At 39.1% G+C, this 14,096-nt stretch overlaps 3 protein-coding genes and 1 pseudogene across 3 annotated transcripts; 3 read left to right on the forward strand and 1 right to left on the reverse strand.

Annotated features, from left to right (window-relative positions):
- The first annotated feature begins 868 nt into the window (after positions 1-868).
- LOC147284843 (Small GTP-binding protein) lies at positions 869-3,277 on the forward strand. The gene has a single exon (XM_086243335.1). It carries the CDS (start codon positions 919-921, stop codon positions 2,971-2,973), a length of 2,055 nt encoding a protein of 684 aa, XP_086099461.1. The 5' UTR covers positions 869-918; the 3' UTR covers positions 2,974-3,277.
- LOC147284844 (GDSL esterase/lipase EXL3-like) lies at positions 3,128-5,773 on the forward strand (annotated as a pseudogene).
- Positions 5,774-6,874: 1,101 nt separating this feature from the next.
- Positions 6,875-9,237, reverse strand: FBS4 (F-box family protein). The gene is made up of 6 exons (XM_086245222.1): positions 9,125-9,237; positions 8,924-8,970; positions 8,316-8,802; positions 7,575-7,649; positions 7,351-7,460; positions 6,875-7,262 (listed from the first exon to the last, which is right to left on the reverse strand). Exons 3-6 carry the CDS (start codon positions 8,679-8,681, stop codon positions 7,004-7,006), a joined length of 810 nt encoding a protein of 269 aa, XP_086101348.1. The 5' UTR covers positions 8,682-8,802; positions 8,924-8,970; positions 9,125-9,237; the 3' UTR covers positions 6,875-7,003.
- Positions 9,238-11,058: 1,821 nt separating this feature from the next.
- Positions 11,059-12,435, forward strand: LOC147284846 (uncharacterized). Its single transcript, XM_086245732.1, has 2 exons — positions 11,059-11,650; positions 11,810-12,435. Exons 1-2 carry the CDS (start codon positions 11,059-11,061, stop codon positions 12,433-12,435), a joined length of 1,218 nt encoding a protein of 405 aa, XP_086101858.1.
- The last annotated feature ends 1,661 nt before the right edge of the window (positions 12,436-14,096 follow it).

A 14,096-nucleotide genomic window follows, 5' to 3' on the forward strand; every position in this document is an offset into this window, starting at 1 on the left:
CGTTACATGTAAATTTCTCTCCTTAAGCTTGCCTCAAAGGGTAACCAGTTACTTCTACGGAAAGTCTGGACCTATAAATTTCATCATATTTATCATGGACGGAAATTATAGAATGGGGTCGCTAATGGACTGCCTTTCTCTTGAATTCAACATTGAGTTAGGTTTTCAGGCTAAGGGTCATCCTGAGTAGTTTCCTTTTGGTTTGTTTAGGCATGGGCCTCCTATATCAAAAGAGAATATATATGAATTCTTTTCTACTTTGAATCCCTAAAAACAACTTATTTTGACTTTAGTTTTGAAAATAAGCTTTTTTTTTTTTTTTTAACCAAATACTTTTGAGTTGAAAATTTTTTAGAATAAGCTGCTTATTTCGGCACACCTTAATACCAAATTGATTCTTAATCTGAAAACTTTTAAAGAGACTCAAAAGTTAACATTTATAATTTCTTTAAATCATAATGACACAAACGACGCTAGGGCATGTGCATTCTTGTTTTTCTCACAACAGTATCGATCAATCACCAACAATTTTCTACTTGTTGTTTAATATTTTTGTTTTGAGTTGTTTAGGACTTATTTGAGTGTGTTACAAGTTAATAAATTTTAAGAGATTTATACATTTTAATTTTTATAATTTTGAATTTTTTGTGAGGGATATATTAATATAACTCCATTTTCTTCATATGTGACTGCCTTAATAGGCTCTTACTAGTTGCCAACTAATTTTTATTTTTTTAAGTTCTCTTACTAGTTATTATATAAAGAAAAACAAAAAAGAAGATGGTAATTTTCGTTTTACATGGGCCATAGATATGTGATGAAGACCAAGTAGTCGTGAAAAAGCCAATCCAAAACAAAGCTAGCCCAAGCCATACATACAATTCAATCCCAACTCCCAACTTGGGTTTGCCCGAAAAAATGGCTGCAGAGCTTTGCTCTCAATCACAGGCACTCCTCCTATCCACAACAACCACCATTCCCCAACGCTCCCAACCCAGAAGTAGACCCACCACCACAGCCTTCATCCCCTTCTTCTCTCTCTCCCCCCCCAAACCTCTCCTCCACCTCCCCAGAACCTCCAAACCTCGACCCAGACTCCAAGTCCTTTCCCAGGCCACTGCTCTCGATTCGGCCATCCAAGCCGGCCATGACCGACTCTCCAAGGTCCCCATTTCCCACATCAGGAACTTCTGTATAATCGCCCACATCGACCATGGCAAGTCGACTCTGGCAGACAAGCTGCTCGAGATGACTGGGACTGTGCAGAAGCGCGAGATGAAGGAGCAGTTCCTCGACAACATGGATTTGGAGAGAGAGCGAGGCATCACCATCAAGCTCCAAGTTGCTCGGATGCGTTATATGGGCCAAAATGGTGAACCCTTTTGCTTAAATTTGATTGACACTCCTGGGCACGTTGATTTCTCTTATGAGGTCTCGAGGTCTCTTGCTGCTTGTGAGGGTGCTCTGCTTGTTGTTGATGCTTCACAGGGTGTGGAGGCTCAGACTTTGGCTAATGTGTACTTGGCTTTGGAGAACAACTTGGAGATCATCCCTGTTTTGAACAAAATAGACCTTCCAGGAGCTGACCCAGATACTGTTATCCAGGAGATTGAAGATATTATTGGGTTGGATTGTAGCAATGCAATACTTTGTTCTGCTAAGGAAGGTATAGGTATAACTGAGATTTTGGATGCCATTGTTGAAAGGGTTCCTCCACCTGTTGATACTGCTGAAAAGCCACTGAGAGCTTTGATATTTGATAGTTACTATGACCCATATAGGGGTGTGATTGTGTATTTTAGAGTAATTGATGGGAGGATAAAGAAGGGTGATAGAGTTTTTTTTATGGCTAGTGGGAAGGACTATTATGCTGATGAGATTGGAGTTTTGTCTCCCAATCAGTTGCAGGTTGGAGAACTTTTTGCTGGTGAGGTGGGTTATCTTTCAGCTTCTATAAGATCAGTGGCTGATGCTAGAGTTGGGGACACACTCACTCATTATAGTAGAAAGGCAGAGAATTCATTGCCTGGATATGAGGAAGCCACCCCAATGGTGTTCTGTGGCATGTTTCCTGTGGATGCAGACCAGTTTCCTGAGCTGAGGGAGGCACTTGAGAAACTGCAGCTTAATGATGCTGCTTTGAAGTTTGAGCCCGAGACTTCGAGCGCTATGGGTTTCGGGTTTAGATGTGGATTCTTGGGGCTTCTCCACATGGAAATTGTTCAGGAAAGGCTGGAGAGGGAGTACAATCTGAGCCTGATAACTACTGCCCCAAGTGTTGTGTATAGAGTGCACTGTGTGAATGGTGACATTGTTGAATGCTCAAATCCATCTGCACTTCCTGAACCTGGAAAAAGGAAGACAATAGAGGAGCCTGTTGTCAAGATTGAGATGCTTACACCAAAAGACTATATTGGTCCACTTATGGAGTTGGCACAAGACAGAAGAGCGGAATTTAAAGAAATGAAATTTATTAATGAGAATAGAGCATCACTCACCTACCAATTGCCCTTAGCTGAGATGGTTGGTGATTTCTTTGATCAGCTCAAGTCCAGAAGTAAAGGTTATGCTAGCATGGAATACACTTTTCTTGGGTACAAGGAAAGTGATTTGATAAGACTTGATATACAAATCAATGGTGATCATGTAGAACCATTGGCGACTATTGTACACAAGGACAAGGCTTATGCTGTTGGGAGGGCTTTAACACTAAAGCTGAAGGAGCTTATTCCAAGACAGATGTTTAAAGTACCGATTCAAGCATGCATAGGTTCCAAAGTGATTGCTAGTGAAGCTTTATCGGCTATCAGAAAGGATGTTTTAGCCAAATGCTATGGTGGGGACATTACAAGGAAAAAGAAATTGCTAAAAAAACAGGCTGAGGGAAAGAAAAGAATGAAGGCAATCGGTAAAGTCGATGTGCCTCAAGAAGCTTTCATGGCTGTGTTGAAACTTGAAAAGGAGGTATTATGATAATGTAAGTTTGTGGCTTTGTGAAAATAGTAAATTTTTGGGAGAATATGAGAAGCTTGTGCAGTTCCCATCTTTGTTTTCCCATAGTTGGTTCAGAGTCCAAATTGAACAGAAACTCAAGTAACAGATTCCAAATCAAATGTAAACATATGTAATGGAGGTAATAAATCCCATGTTGGCTTCAAAGTTTGACGGCTAGCCAATTGGTGTGCTTTTGTGTTAGTTTCCTTCAGTATTAATTGTGTACACCTACAGCAAGAAATGGGAAGTACAGAAACTCTAACAATGTGAATTTTCTGGTTGAGGCATTTTGTGATGGCAAAGAAGCCAGAAGGTTTGGAATTAACGAGCTAATACTCTTTTATTCTCTTACATGCTTAGCAGTTTAAGTTGAACAATTCATTCTGAAAGTGTGCTACTCGCTGCTTTTGTGCACCATATCAAAGGCATATGAATTTCTTTGCAATTCCAGACGTTTTAATTGATAATTACTTTTTAGAAGTGGCACTGCAATACCAACCTTTTCACTGCACTGCACAACAGCAAAGAACACAGAGGCAGGACCAGGCAAAAGATGGCCTAGAACATTAAATTAAGCCAAACTATATGTAACAGCTACTAAAAAGTACATCTTTCTTAGCCCATCAAATAAGCTGGCGCTTTACTTATGGAGATGCTTAAAAGGACCCCAAAATAACCTTGAAGCAGCAAAAGTATCCACATAATACAGTGGAATTTCTCTCCCAGGAACTTCTTCCTTCATCTTCATCTGTCAAAAGTTTTTTCAATCATCAAAATTATATTCTTCTTCCATAATGTCGGCGCTGTAACACCACCCAAAAATGAAACAGTTCCAACAGTGATCACTATTAGTCAGTGATTGTTTTTGGATATTCAGTAGTGGATGCAGGCAACAACAACTATATCAAAACTCTATTCAAATCCAATTTTCCACCATATGGGGGACTTCATGAGAAGAAAGCCTACTGGAAGGTTTAGCAATGGAAAAGTCCCCTCAGACTTGATACGTAATTATCCAAGTACTCTTTGTGGGTTCTATGATGTTTCTGCATTCACACTACTACTGTGGCTACCACTATCTTTGTTGATTTAAGTTAACAAAAAAAAAAAGCCTGAACTGACCTTGTCCGCTCAACAAATGAAAAAACGACTAATTGTTATTCAAATTTTCAACTGAATCAAATGGAGTCAAGAAGGTGGTGCCGGCTTATCTGGACCCCAAGTTTGCAGCTTCAAGACCTACTTACTGGTGTAAGTTTTGCATCCGGCTTTTCAGGATATGATCCTCTGATCCAAAGCAATGGTATATATCTCCCTTTCCCCTCTTACTCTTTTTTTTTTTTGGTTATATATGTTAATGTTTAGTATATTATATATCCTTGTTTTCTTCTAATTTTATTTCTATCAATCTGTCTTTTCATTATCAGATCAATTAGACCTATTTAAATATTACATAAGCAAGATAAATGCAGCAGTTGGGAAGGAAAGAACAGCGATTATACTATCAAAAGGCATATTCATCGTGTGCATAGGGAGCAATGACATTGTACATACTTATTTTCATACACCACTGAGGAGACCTTACTATGACATTCCTGCATATACAGATCTCATGGATGAATCAGCTTCATATTTCTTTCAGGTACACGTAGAACAATTGAAAATGTTAGCACTATCAAACTTGTTTAGTAATAAAAACTAGACTATTAGACTTTGAATTCATGTCTTCTAGCTAATAAATGGGTTGATCATGCATTGCCATTATGTAGACAGGGACTTAATTTACAATGCCCTTCAGATAAACTTCAAGCATCAGAATTAGCCACCATAGAAGAGCAATAATCTTCAATCTGCCATAGATTTTGTTTTCCCATGTTGTGCATTAGCTTACACATGCCATAGAGATCATCATTGCATACGCAACAACAGTTTTTTGTCCATTATGTCCTTATTCACAGCTTCATGCAGCATGCAACTAAAGTTCAATTCTTCAAGGAACCCAAATAGAATTTTTCATTTTTTCTTAATTGGGATTATAGGATGAGAAGTGTGATATTAGTACTTTGTTCTTTATGTTAATGTGAGGAAAAAATGGGATTGCAGGAACTTTATGGATAGGGAGCAAGATGGATTACAGTACAAGACTTGCCACCACTTGGGTGTGTGCCATCATAGAGAACACGGAAGGGAGGCATCAAGAGAGCATGTTCGGAGGACGAAAACCAAGCAGCAAGTCTCTTCAACTCCAAGCTCTCCTCCCAAATTGATTCCCTCAATAAGAGCTTCCAGAAGCAAGGCTTGCCTACGATGATATCTATAACCCATTGCTTTCCCTCATCCAAAACCCTGCTCAACATGGTAATCATCATCGCCCTCATCTTTAACAGTAGTAATTCAATTTCCTAGGAAGTGCCATGCTAGCCACTCCAACTTTCACAAGCTGAAATTCTTTCACAAAACACAACGACACGACACATTTTACCATCAGGATATTTTTCTTTCTATGTTTCTGATTAATGACTTTAGTCTAATTCATTAAGTATTAAGGGAAAATGCACATCTGTTATGCTGATAACAATGATTTTTGGATTTAGGATTTGAAGTGGCAAATAAAGGGTACTGTGGAACAGGAACTATTGAGGCCAGCATTATGTGTAACAGACTAACAGTGCCTCCCTACTCCAATGATTCCTCAAAATACATATTCTGGGACAGTTACCGTGTCACGGAGAAAGCATATAAGATCCTTACTAATAAGCAAGTTAACAAATTATTTTGAGGTTTCCCTCTCTGAAGAATCACTTAAGATAAATATAATCCTCGGATTGCTTTTGGTAATTGAGTTAGTTGATTATGTTCATTGGAGAGTTGACAGATACCAGAATGGAATTGTTTGGTAAGATACTTTATAAACCAAGGAATTTTTAAGTGTTACATGGTTTGCATATTTCTGCTGGTTAGTTTGCAAGAAATGAGCATGCTTAGAGAGAATCAAATAGATTGGCCAAAAAAAAAAGAAGAGAAAGAATCAAATAGGAAACGAAATTATCTATAAGATTTCTGCCTATTCTCTCATTTTTAGTTTCTTCTAGCTCAAATAACCATGACAATTTTCAGGAGAAAGAAAAGAAGTGCTCTTTAATTTTCAAAGTGCCATGGAAAAGAGCGTAAGGCAGACTTGTCTTTGGATAGGAAAAGAGCGTAGGGCAGACCATCTCTTTGTGCTATCTAGTGTATCATCATTCTAATAGAGGTGGGTCCCACTTGCATTGATAAAATATCACCTCTATTAGAGAGATAGTACACTACATGATATAAAAAGATGGTCTCCCTAACATTACCCCTTTGGATATTATATACTTGGAAAGTTCTATGGAAACAACAATATTGTTCACTGAATCCAGAGTTCTAATGGGGTTTGAAATGAGTACAATTTATGTGGTAGATTTACTATTTAATTTTGAACTCAGTTACCACGTATTTTAAAGACTGAGATTGTTTAGTAAATGTCAAAGTAGACTTATTTCCATAACCCATGCAATTCATTAATAAATTAAAAAATGTTAACCTTGAATTCAGAATCCATGTTGTTGTTATCCTTGGATGAAGAGAGGTTTAGATGCAACAAGTCCAACCAACAAACGCAAACAGAAATTCAGAAAGGAAATAGTATTTATCAAGCTGTTCTCATGGAAAACTGTTTCTACTTTCTACTAAAATCAACTTTAGTAGAATTGATATTTCTCATAAAACAACTAGCCATTGTTTCAATTCAAAACATATATAGGAAATATACAAGTAACCAGTTTAAATAATATTATTCCCACAACAATAATGAACCATTATGGCATTATCTGACTCTCTTGCCTCCTAATTCAAATATGACGTGCCATATCTCCTAAACTCCCCCAGCAAAGCTACAAAATTGCAAACTCCCTACACTGACCATGCCACCTATAGATACGGGAAACAAACTATATACATATAGAAACACGAGGCACCGATGAGTTTAAAGAAGTTTATTCTGAGCAACAGCCTGACATAACTCGTCCTCATAGAATAAAACTCGATTAGAAGCCAATGATTTGCACAGGGGCTTTGGTAAGACAGATGGCACCATGCATCTTGAAGGAAAATTTGACTCCTGGAAGAGAACTGCTGCAACTTGCCGCATTTCTGAGACTTTGAGGCGAGATGGTGGCCGGGGACCATGCCTTGGTGCTTTTGGAGTATGCGGGCTTCGCATCCATGTACCCCTCCCATCCTTGCTGCAAAGACCATTTAAAACATGGTAATGAAGAACAAACCTAATAGATGAGCTAAACAGGGATGGAACTGTTAGTTTAAAATACCAACCTTAGAAAAGGCCAGTGTTCTGCAGGGTGGGGCGTCATTGTTCTCAACATCTCCTGTCTAGATCGATCTGGAGTTGTATAATTAAAGTGGAACTGCCTTGCAAGTAAAACCTGTTGCCAATAGTATGAACATGAAAGGTCATTTATCTTCAGATAAAAAGCACACAAAATACACAAGCATACATGTCCCCATGGAGAGAGAGAAAGAGAGAGAGAGAGACTTACAGCTTTTCTAATTCGTTGAGAAACATGAAAAACTGCCTTCAGTTGGTCATGGTGCAAGTGACACAATATTTTAACCTCAAATTTACAAAAAGACGAATCAGTATCCCAAGAAAACAGATATATCGAATGAGACTATGGCAATTTGTTCACTTTATAGTACAGTTAAAGATCAAAGAACTAAATCAATTAGAGTTCTTATAAAACATCTGTGCAACTTTGAATTGTATCTTTAGGCATTTCAAAGTAAATTTGCATAACTAACCAGCATTCAGTTATAAAACACAAAAACAAAACAAAAATGTTCTTTGTGCAAAAATTTCAGCCAATATAAAAAAGCAAATAAACCTGAAGTTCAAAAAATCTTAATTCATCTCAAAGACAATAGCGCACACATTATTGAACAACCACAAGCTAAAATCTCCAACAGTATCCAATTCACATATCATATACTGTCTCTGCCTTTGGTTTTAATTCACTTAGGCATAATGTTTTATTGATTGTTTTTGCCTCAACCAGGTACCCAACATCAGATAATATTGTTCTAAAGCATTTTCATATATGGGAGACAAAAATACATTAACATCAACCCAGAGATTTCCAGTAATACATTAACATCAACATACACAACATTCCTTGCAGACAATGGTACCAAAGCTACATATATGGGAGACAAAAATACATTGAACAAAGCAAAAAGAAAATGAAAACTAAAATAGTAAAGGAGGAGATCAAAAACAATACCAGTAAGTCCATGTGGAGGGACTCCAGCCGAGACTCTGACTCGCAATCTCCATCTCGCGGGGTCTTTGGCGTTTTCAACAAACTATTCCGTTTAACCAAATTCACAGGGGACAACATCAAAGGGCTTTTATCAATAGCCTTATCTTCAAGCCCTATATCACCATCGACCCTCTTGGTCTCTAAGGTCTCCAATACAGCCACCCTCTTCCTCCCAAGATCGGTACACGACTTAGCAGCAGAAGAGGCCTTGCTGTACTTAAGCTGAGCTAGAGCACCTGGCTTCAGATACTTGTTCCGGGAACCTCGCGAACGCTTTTTCTGTTTGGGGTTCTTTGAATTCCTCTCCTTTGGAGATACTTTTCCCATTTTCCCTCCGTTTTATCCAGCCCCAAATTGTTTTTGAATAAATACCTAATTTTCCCTAATCAATAAATCCTCAATTTATTTTTTCAATCAGAAAACCTAAGCAACCCATCAGCTATTAAACCTGAAGTATACCATTTCAGTGTTAACTTTAGTACTAAAATAAAAAATAAATCTAAAATATAAAACACAAACAAAAGCAGCAAAAATTGCGTATTGAATCTTAAAATGTGTGAGGGATTTACCATTTCAGGGTTAGACATCACCTCGAGCGCTCCTCCAATTGCACCCTCTGTAACCAAAAACACAAAACAAGTTCGTCAGAAACCAAACAAGAACTCGACAGAAACCCTAAATTATCAAACTTTGAAGAAAACGATAGCCACAAGCTCGTCGAATCAAGCACAAAAACAGACAAAATGATCCAAAATTAAACAGATTCAAACCTTCAATAAAAACCAAAGCTAAAATCAGGAAAGGACGAACATCACAGTGACAGAACCTTCAGAGAAAACCCAAAAAAATAATAAAGAAAAATGAGTAGCAGAGCAAACTCAAAGGCACAGCGAGAGAGAGAGAGAGAACGAGAGGGAGAGATGGGGCCGCTAGGGTTTACTCTTTATTTGAAATTGATGCAATTGCCCGCGAAAGTCTCCAAGCAACAGTTGCTACGAGACAAAAACCGTAGAAAGTGATTTATATAAATAATCTAGCTGGCCGCGCACGTGGCACGCTGTGATTGCTTCAAAATTAACTGCAGAGGAAGTGGGACAGTGGGTGTCTTTAGTGCTTAGGCCACCGGGCCAGATCGGACGGCGGAGATTACGTGCACTAGATATGGACTTCAGACTCGTTTCCTGATTTGGCGAACTTTTTTGTTTAATTTGAAAATGGAAGTTTGGAGGGAAATAAAAAAATAAGCGCACTTTTGAGAGGGAAATCGAAAATGATTTTGGTTGACTGATCTACCCTCTTTCAGATGGGAATGAACCGAGGAATTCTGAGGCTGTTTTGGGAATCTTGGTTTGTGTGAAAGGAAGGGGGTACTTTTAGGTATCTCGGTTATTGTGAGAGCTGGGAGCGTGGGCCCTTATCAGGCCCATCTCATGATGCGTTCAATGCCTGAAAGTACAGATTCAGCCCTTTATGGCAGCATTAACCACGCGTGACTGCCGCTTCTCTGTGTTTTGATGTGGAGGGCATTGTAGTCAATGACAATTCAAATTTTCATTAACCATGGTGAGGTTACTTCCGGTTTTTCGGTTGACCATGGGTGGGGTGGGCCAGATCCACTAACTGAGTCCATAGGCTGTCCCAGATCAAAAAATTGGGCCCAAACCTGATGATTCGGAAATTTTCAAACCGAGCTTTGGAGTAGGCTTGTAAACCTATGCCAAATCCGGCACTATTTTTAGGGCTATGGGCCAGTTTGGCCCAATGCATTTTAGCCTCGAGCTATTGGGCATTTGCCCCAATATATACTAAAAAGGAAATGGTGCTCTAAGGCCTTCCACAGTGGTGAGCTTGAGAGTGAGAGTGAGAGTGCCCTGAAGCTCTAATTTTGCTTACAGTGGGCCGGAGTAATGAGAGTGAGGGTGAGTGAGGGTTAGAGTTGAGGGTGAGGAGAGGATCCAGCTGAGAGTGAGAGTGTGTGAGTTTTTTATCACAGTGGGCCCCACCGAAATCGAAAAGACGAAAAAGGGCAGAGAGAAGAATTAAAACCCTTCAGCACAGTCCGGAATTTTCGAAGAAGGCAGGGGCATTTTTGTACTTGCGGAGGGAGAGAAAACAGTGGCCGACAAGCTACTGTTCAGCCAATAAAGCACCGAAATGGAAAAGACCATGAAGGGCTTTTGACAAATTCAAAAAGCTAAGGCACGGTCCGGAATTTTGAAAGAAAGCAGGGGCATATTGGTAATGCGGAGGGAAGGAATAAAGTGGCCGACACGCCACTGTTCACCGCAGGTGCTGCCTCCCACTCGCCCACACGCGCGCCTGCTTCACACCGTTGGCCCAGATCACTTGCCCGTTGCAGATCAACGGTCCTCTTTTTAAGCCCGGTTTCAATTAAAAAAAAAAAAAAAGAAGGCAGCAACACGTGGCAGCGTCTGGAGACTCAGATGAGTGTATCCGTTGGAGATCAACGGCTAGAATTAATTGACCGTTGTAATGCAATTAAAAATACAAAAAAAATTCGAAAAAATATTTAAAAATTCTGAAAAATTTATAATGGCTATTTCATCATTTTTCCTATAAATTGAGCATTCACACTTCATTTTTTCACACATCTATCTATCCAATTCATTCATTTTATCAATCTATTCAAATCACCTCACTTTTCCTAGTAATTGCAGAAAATTCGTTTACACTTTGCTTCAGGATGTCTACCCCCCACGATTATGATTCAGATGAAGAGATGTTTCAGGCACAACTAGACATGTACGATGACCAGCTCGCAAATATCACGGCGTGTGCCATGGCTGCTTACCGACGACATACACAACGAAGTGAAAGAAGGCCAATACATGGAGGCACATCCCAACCACGACGATATATCCCTCGAGACCGACAACTAGGCCATGGTCTTATTATGAGCAACTATTTCGACCCTGGAGCAAGATATACTGAAGAGATGTTCCGACGACGCTATCGGATGAAGAAATCACTATTCTTAAAGATGATGCAAGATGTGTGCAACAAAGATGTCTACTTCCAACATAGACAAGACGCTACTGGAAGATGGGGCTGTACGCCAGAGCAAAAGCTGACTTCGGTCATGAGAATGCTCTCCGCTGGGTACTCGGTTGATGCCCCAGACGAGGGCTTCCAAATTGCCCAAACCACAGTGCTGGAGTCATTCAAGAAGTTCATAAGAGTTATTCCGGAGGTGTACGGAGCGGAATACCTCCGCACACCAACAGTGGCTGATCTCCAACGGCTATTGCGTAAGGCTAAAAAAAGAGGATTCCCAGGTATGCTAGGGAGTCTGGATTGCATGCATTGGGAATGAAAAAATTGCCCAGTAGGACAACAAGGGGCATATCAAGGCCATTATCACACCCCAACTGTGATATTAGAGGCCGTTGCCGGGTACGACACGTGGATTTGGCATGCCAATTTTGGTTTTCCAGGGAGCAACAATGACATCAACGTATTGGATGGCTCACACCTGTTTGATGATGAGGAGCAGATGCGAAACCATCAGATCAAGTATAAGGTTAATGGCAATGACTACACAATGGGGTATTATCTAGTAGATCGGATCTATCCCAAATGGGCCACGCTTATACAAACAATAACGAATCCGGTAGGAGAGGCAAGTCAGCTATTTGCAAGATATCAAGAGTCCTACCGGAAAGATGTCGAGAGGGCGTTCGGGATTCTGAGGGCTAGATGGGAGATTCTAAAAAAGCCCGCCAGAGGATGGAAAGCCAATGATCTGGGCTATATTATGAAGACATGCATAATTTTGCACAACATGATCATTGAGGACGAGCGTCCAGAGAACGAGGACGATGAATCGGACGATGACATTGACCACGTTCAGGAAAGAATCTCCCGGGATGTGGCACGGTATGACACTGAACCATATGATGGAGGCCAAAGTTATCAGCCAATTCTTTTAGAGCAACGGCTTTCTCGGGTTAGGTTGATACGGTCAACAACACTCCACCGGCAACTGAAGAATGATTTGGTCCAGCACCTTTGGACGCGAGAAGGAAGTCGTGGCCAAGCACAATGCCGACGCCGGCGATGAACGCCGAAATGTTGAAGATGTCTCCAATACCATTGTGTGTTTGTTTGTGTTTGTGTTTGTGGCTGTCGTTTTGTGTTTGTTTGTGATTGTTTTTTGTTTTATTTGTTTATGTTTATTTATGTTTGTCTTAAATTTTCTTGTTTTATGTTGGTGAAATGAAATAAAGGTATTGGTGGAGACAAAATATAGAATTTATATTTTAGGTAATAAAATTATAAATTCAAATATAGTCAATATTGACCTTATATTAAAGATCTCTTTAAAATAAAACTAATGGTATAATTTTTATAAATATTTAAACTATAAATTATAACTTAACTATAACTTAATCTAACTTAGGCTTAATTTAATTATATACAATTACATTACTCTCAGCTCTTACTCTCAGCACCACTGTAGCTTCAGCACATATCACTCTCACTCTCAGGACAAAAAATCACTTTTCAGGCCAAAAAATCACTTTTCAGGCTATGTCTTACTCTCACTCTCACTCTCACCACTGTGGATGGCCTAAGTGCCAGCCTATATATGGGTATAGTTGATACCATGATTCAAATATTTAGATTTTGGAGAACTAGGATTGGTTATCAACGATGATGTTGACATACAATGATAGCCTCAAAGTTTTCCTTGCATGCTTTCACCCCTCAATTCCTCTTGCACCACTATATACTGTAAATAGGCTGATAAAGCACATATGTCCTAATTATTAGAATGGTATACAAATCACAATCATATTCTTCAAACTAAAGCTTTGAAGTGAAATGGATTTGGCCTAGTCAATCGAGGACAATAACTCCCTCCTACACACCCGGGTTCGAACCCTCCCTTCCCTCTTGTACTCAAAAAAAAAAAAAAAAAAAAAAAACTAAAGCTTTAAAAGAAGGTCTTGAATGGATTGTATTTAAGAAAAAATATATTTTAGGTGGTTTATCCTAATTTACAATTTTTTTTTTTTTTGGCCGTGGAATGTAGAATGATGCATTAATTAATTGGAATAACATGACTTGGAGGGCAATGCAAAACAAAAATGAAAGGCATCATGGGGTATGTGAAGGACCACCTAACAAGTGGTTTAGCTCAAATGAGTACAAACAAATTGGGCAGTCATTAACATGATGGGCTTTTAGGTACACACCAAGAAATGACTCCATCATAGGATGTTTGTGATTGCCATTTGGCATTTTGGGCATGTAATTTTCAACGGCTGACTTGCCGGCGAGAAAAAATGACAGAAGGGCAATTATAAAAGGAAGGTAGTTGATCACCTTTTTTTCTATAATTGCAATTCCACTGTTTTGCTTGCAAATTGCAATGCCATTAGCACATAGTTTTCTATAAAACAAAGAGAGACTAACTTAATAGTCTTAATTGGTTGGTGGGCGTAATAGTAAATAGCCTTTGCCATGTTACTCCAATAATTCATTTTTCAAATGGGTCCACATCTTTGGGTAATGACAAGGTGACAACCAAGTCCCAACAGTCGGTTCCTTTCTCTTCTTCTTCTTTTTTTTTTTAACCTATTTACCACATTGTCCCAATATTTAATGGAAAAGTACTCCTGAAGTCCTGAGGCAATTTGGAAATTAAAGTTAAATGACAACAGTACAGAGAGATTCGTCATCTGTATTGTATTATATGGAAGTTGAATGCAGGAGTTT

This window comes from Dryas octopetala, chromosome 5 (genome assembly GCF_963921425.1).
Source record: "Dryas octopetala chromosome 5, drDryOcto1.1, whole genome shotgun sequence".
Classification (NCBI taxonomy): Eukaryota; Viridiplantae; Streptophyta; class Magnoliopsida; order Rosales; family Rosaceae; genus Dryas; species Dryas octopetala.

Excerpts from the sequence above, each read along its gene's own strand:
- LOC147284846 (XM_086245732.1), top strand. The coding sequence starts at position 11,059 with ATGTCTACCCCCCACGATTATGATTCAGATGAAGAGATGTTTCAGGCA. Across the intron at positions 11,651-11,809 it reads TAAAAAAAGAGGATTCCCAG|GGAGCAACAATGACATCAAC; the intron begins GTATGCTAGGGA and ends TTGGTTTTCCAG.
- LOC147284843 (XM_086243335.1), top strand. The coding sequence starts at position 919 with ATGGCTGCAGAGCTTTGCTCTCAATCACAGGCACTCCTCCTATCCACA.
- FBS4 (XM_086245222.1), bottom strand. The coding sequence starts at position 8,681 with ATGGGAAAAGTATCTCCAAAGGAGAGGAATTCAAAGAACCCCAAACAG. Across the intron at positions 7,650-8,315 it reads CCCTCCACATGGACTTACTG|GTTAAAATATTGTGTCACTT; the intron begins GTATTGTTTTTG and ends TGTAAATTTGAG. Across the intron at positions 7,263-7,350 it reads GAACACTGGCCTTTTCTAAG|CAAGGATGGGAGGGGTACAT; the intron begins GTTGGTATTTTA and ends TGGTCTTTGCAG.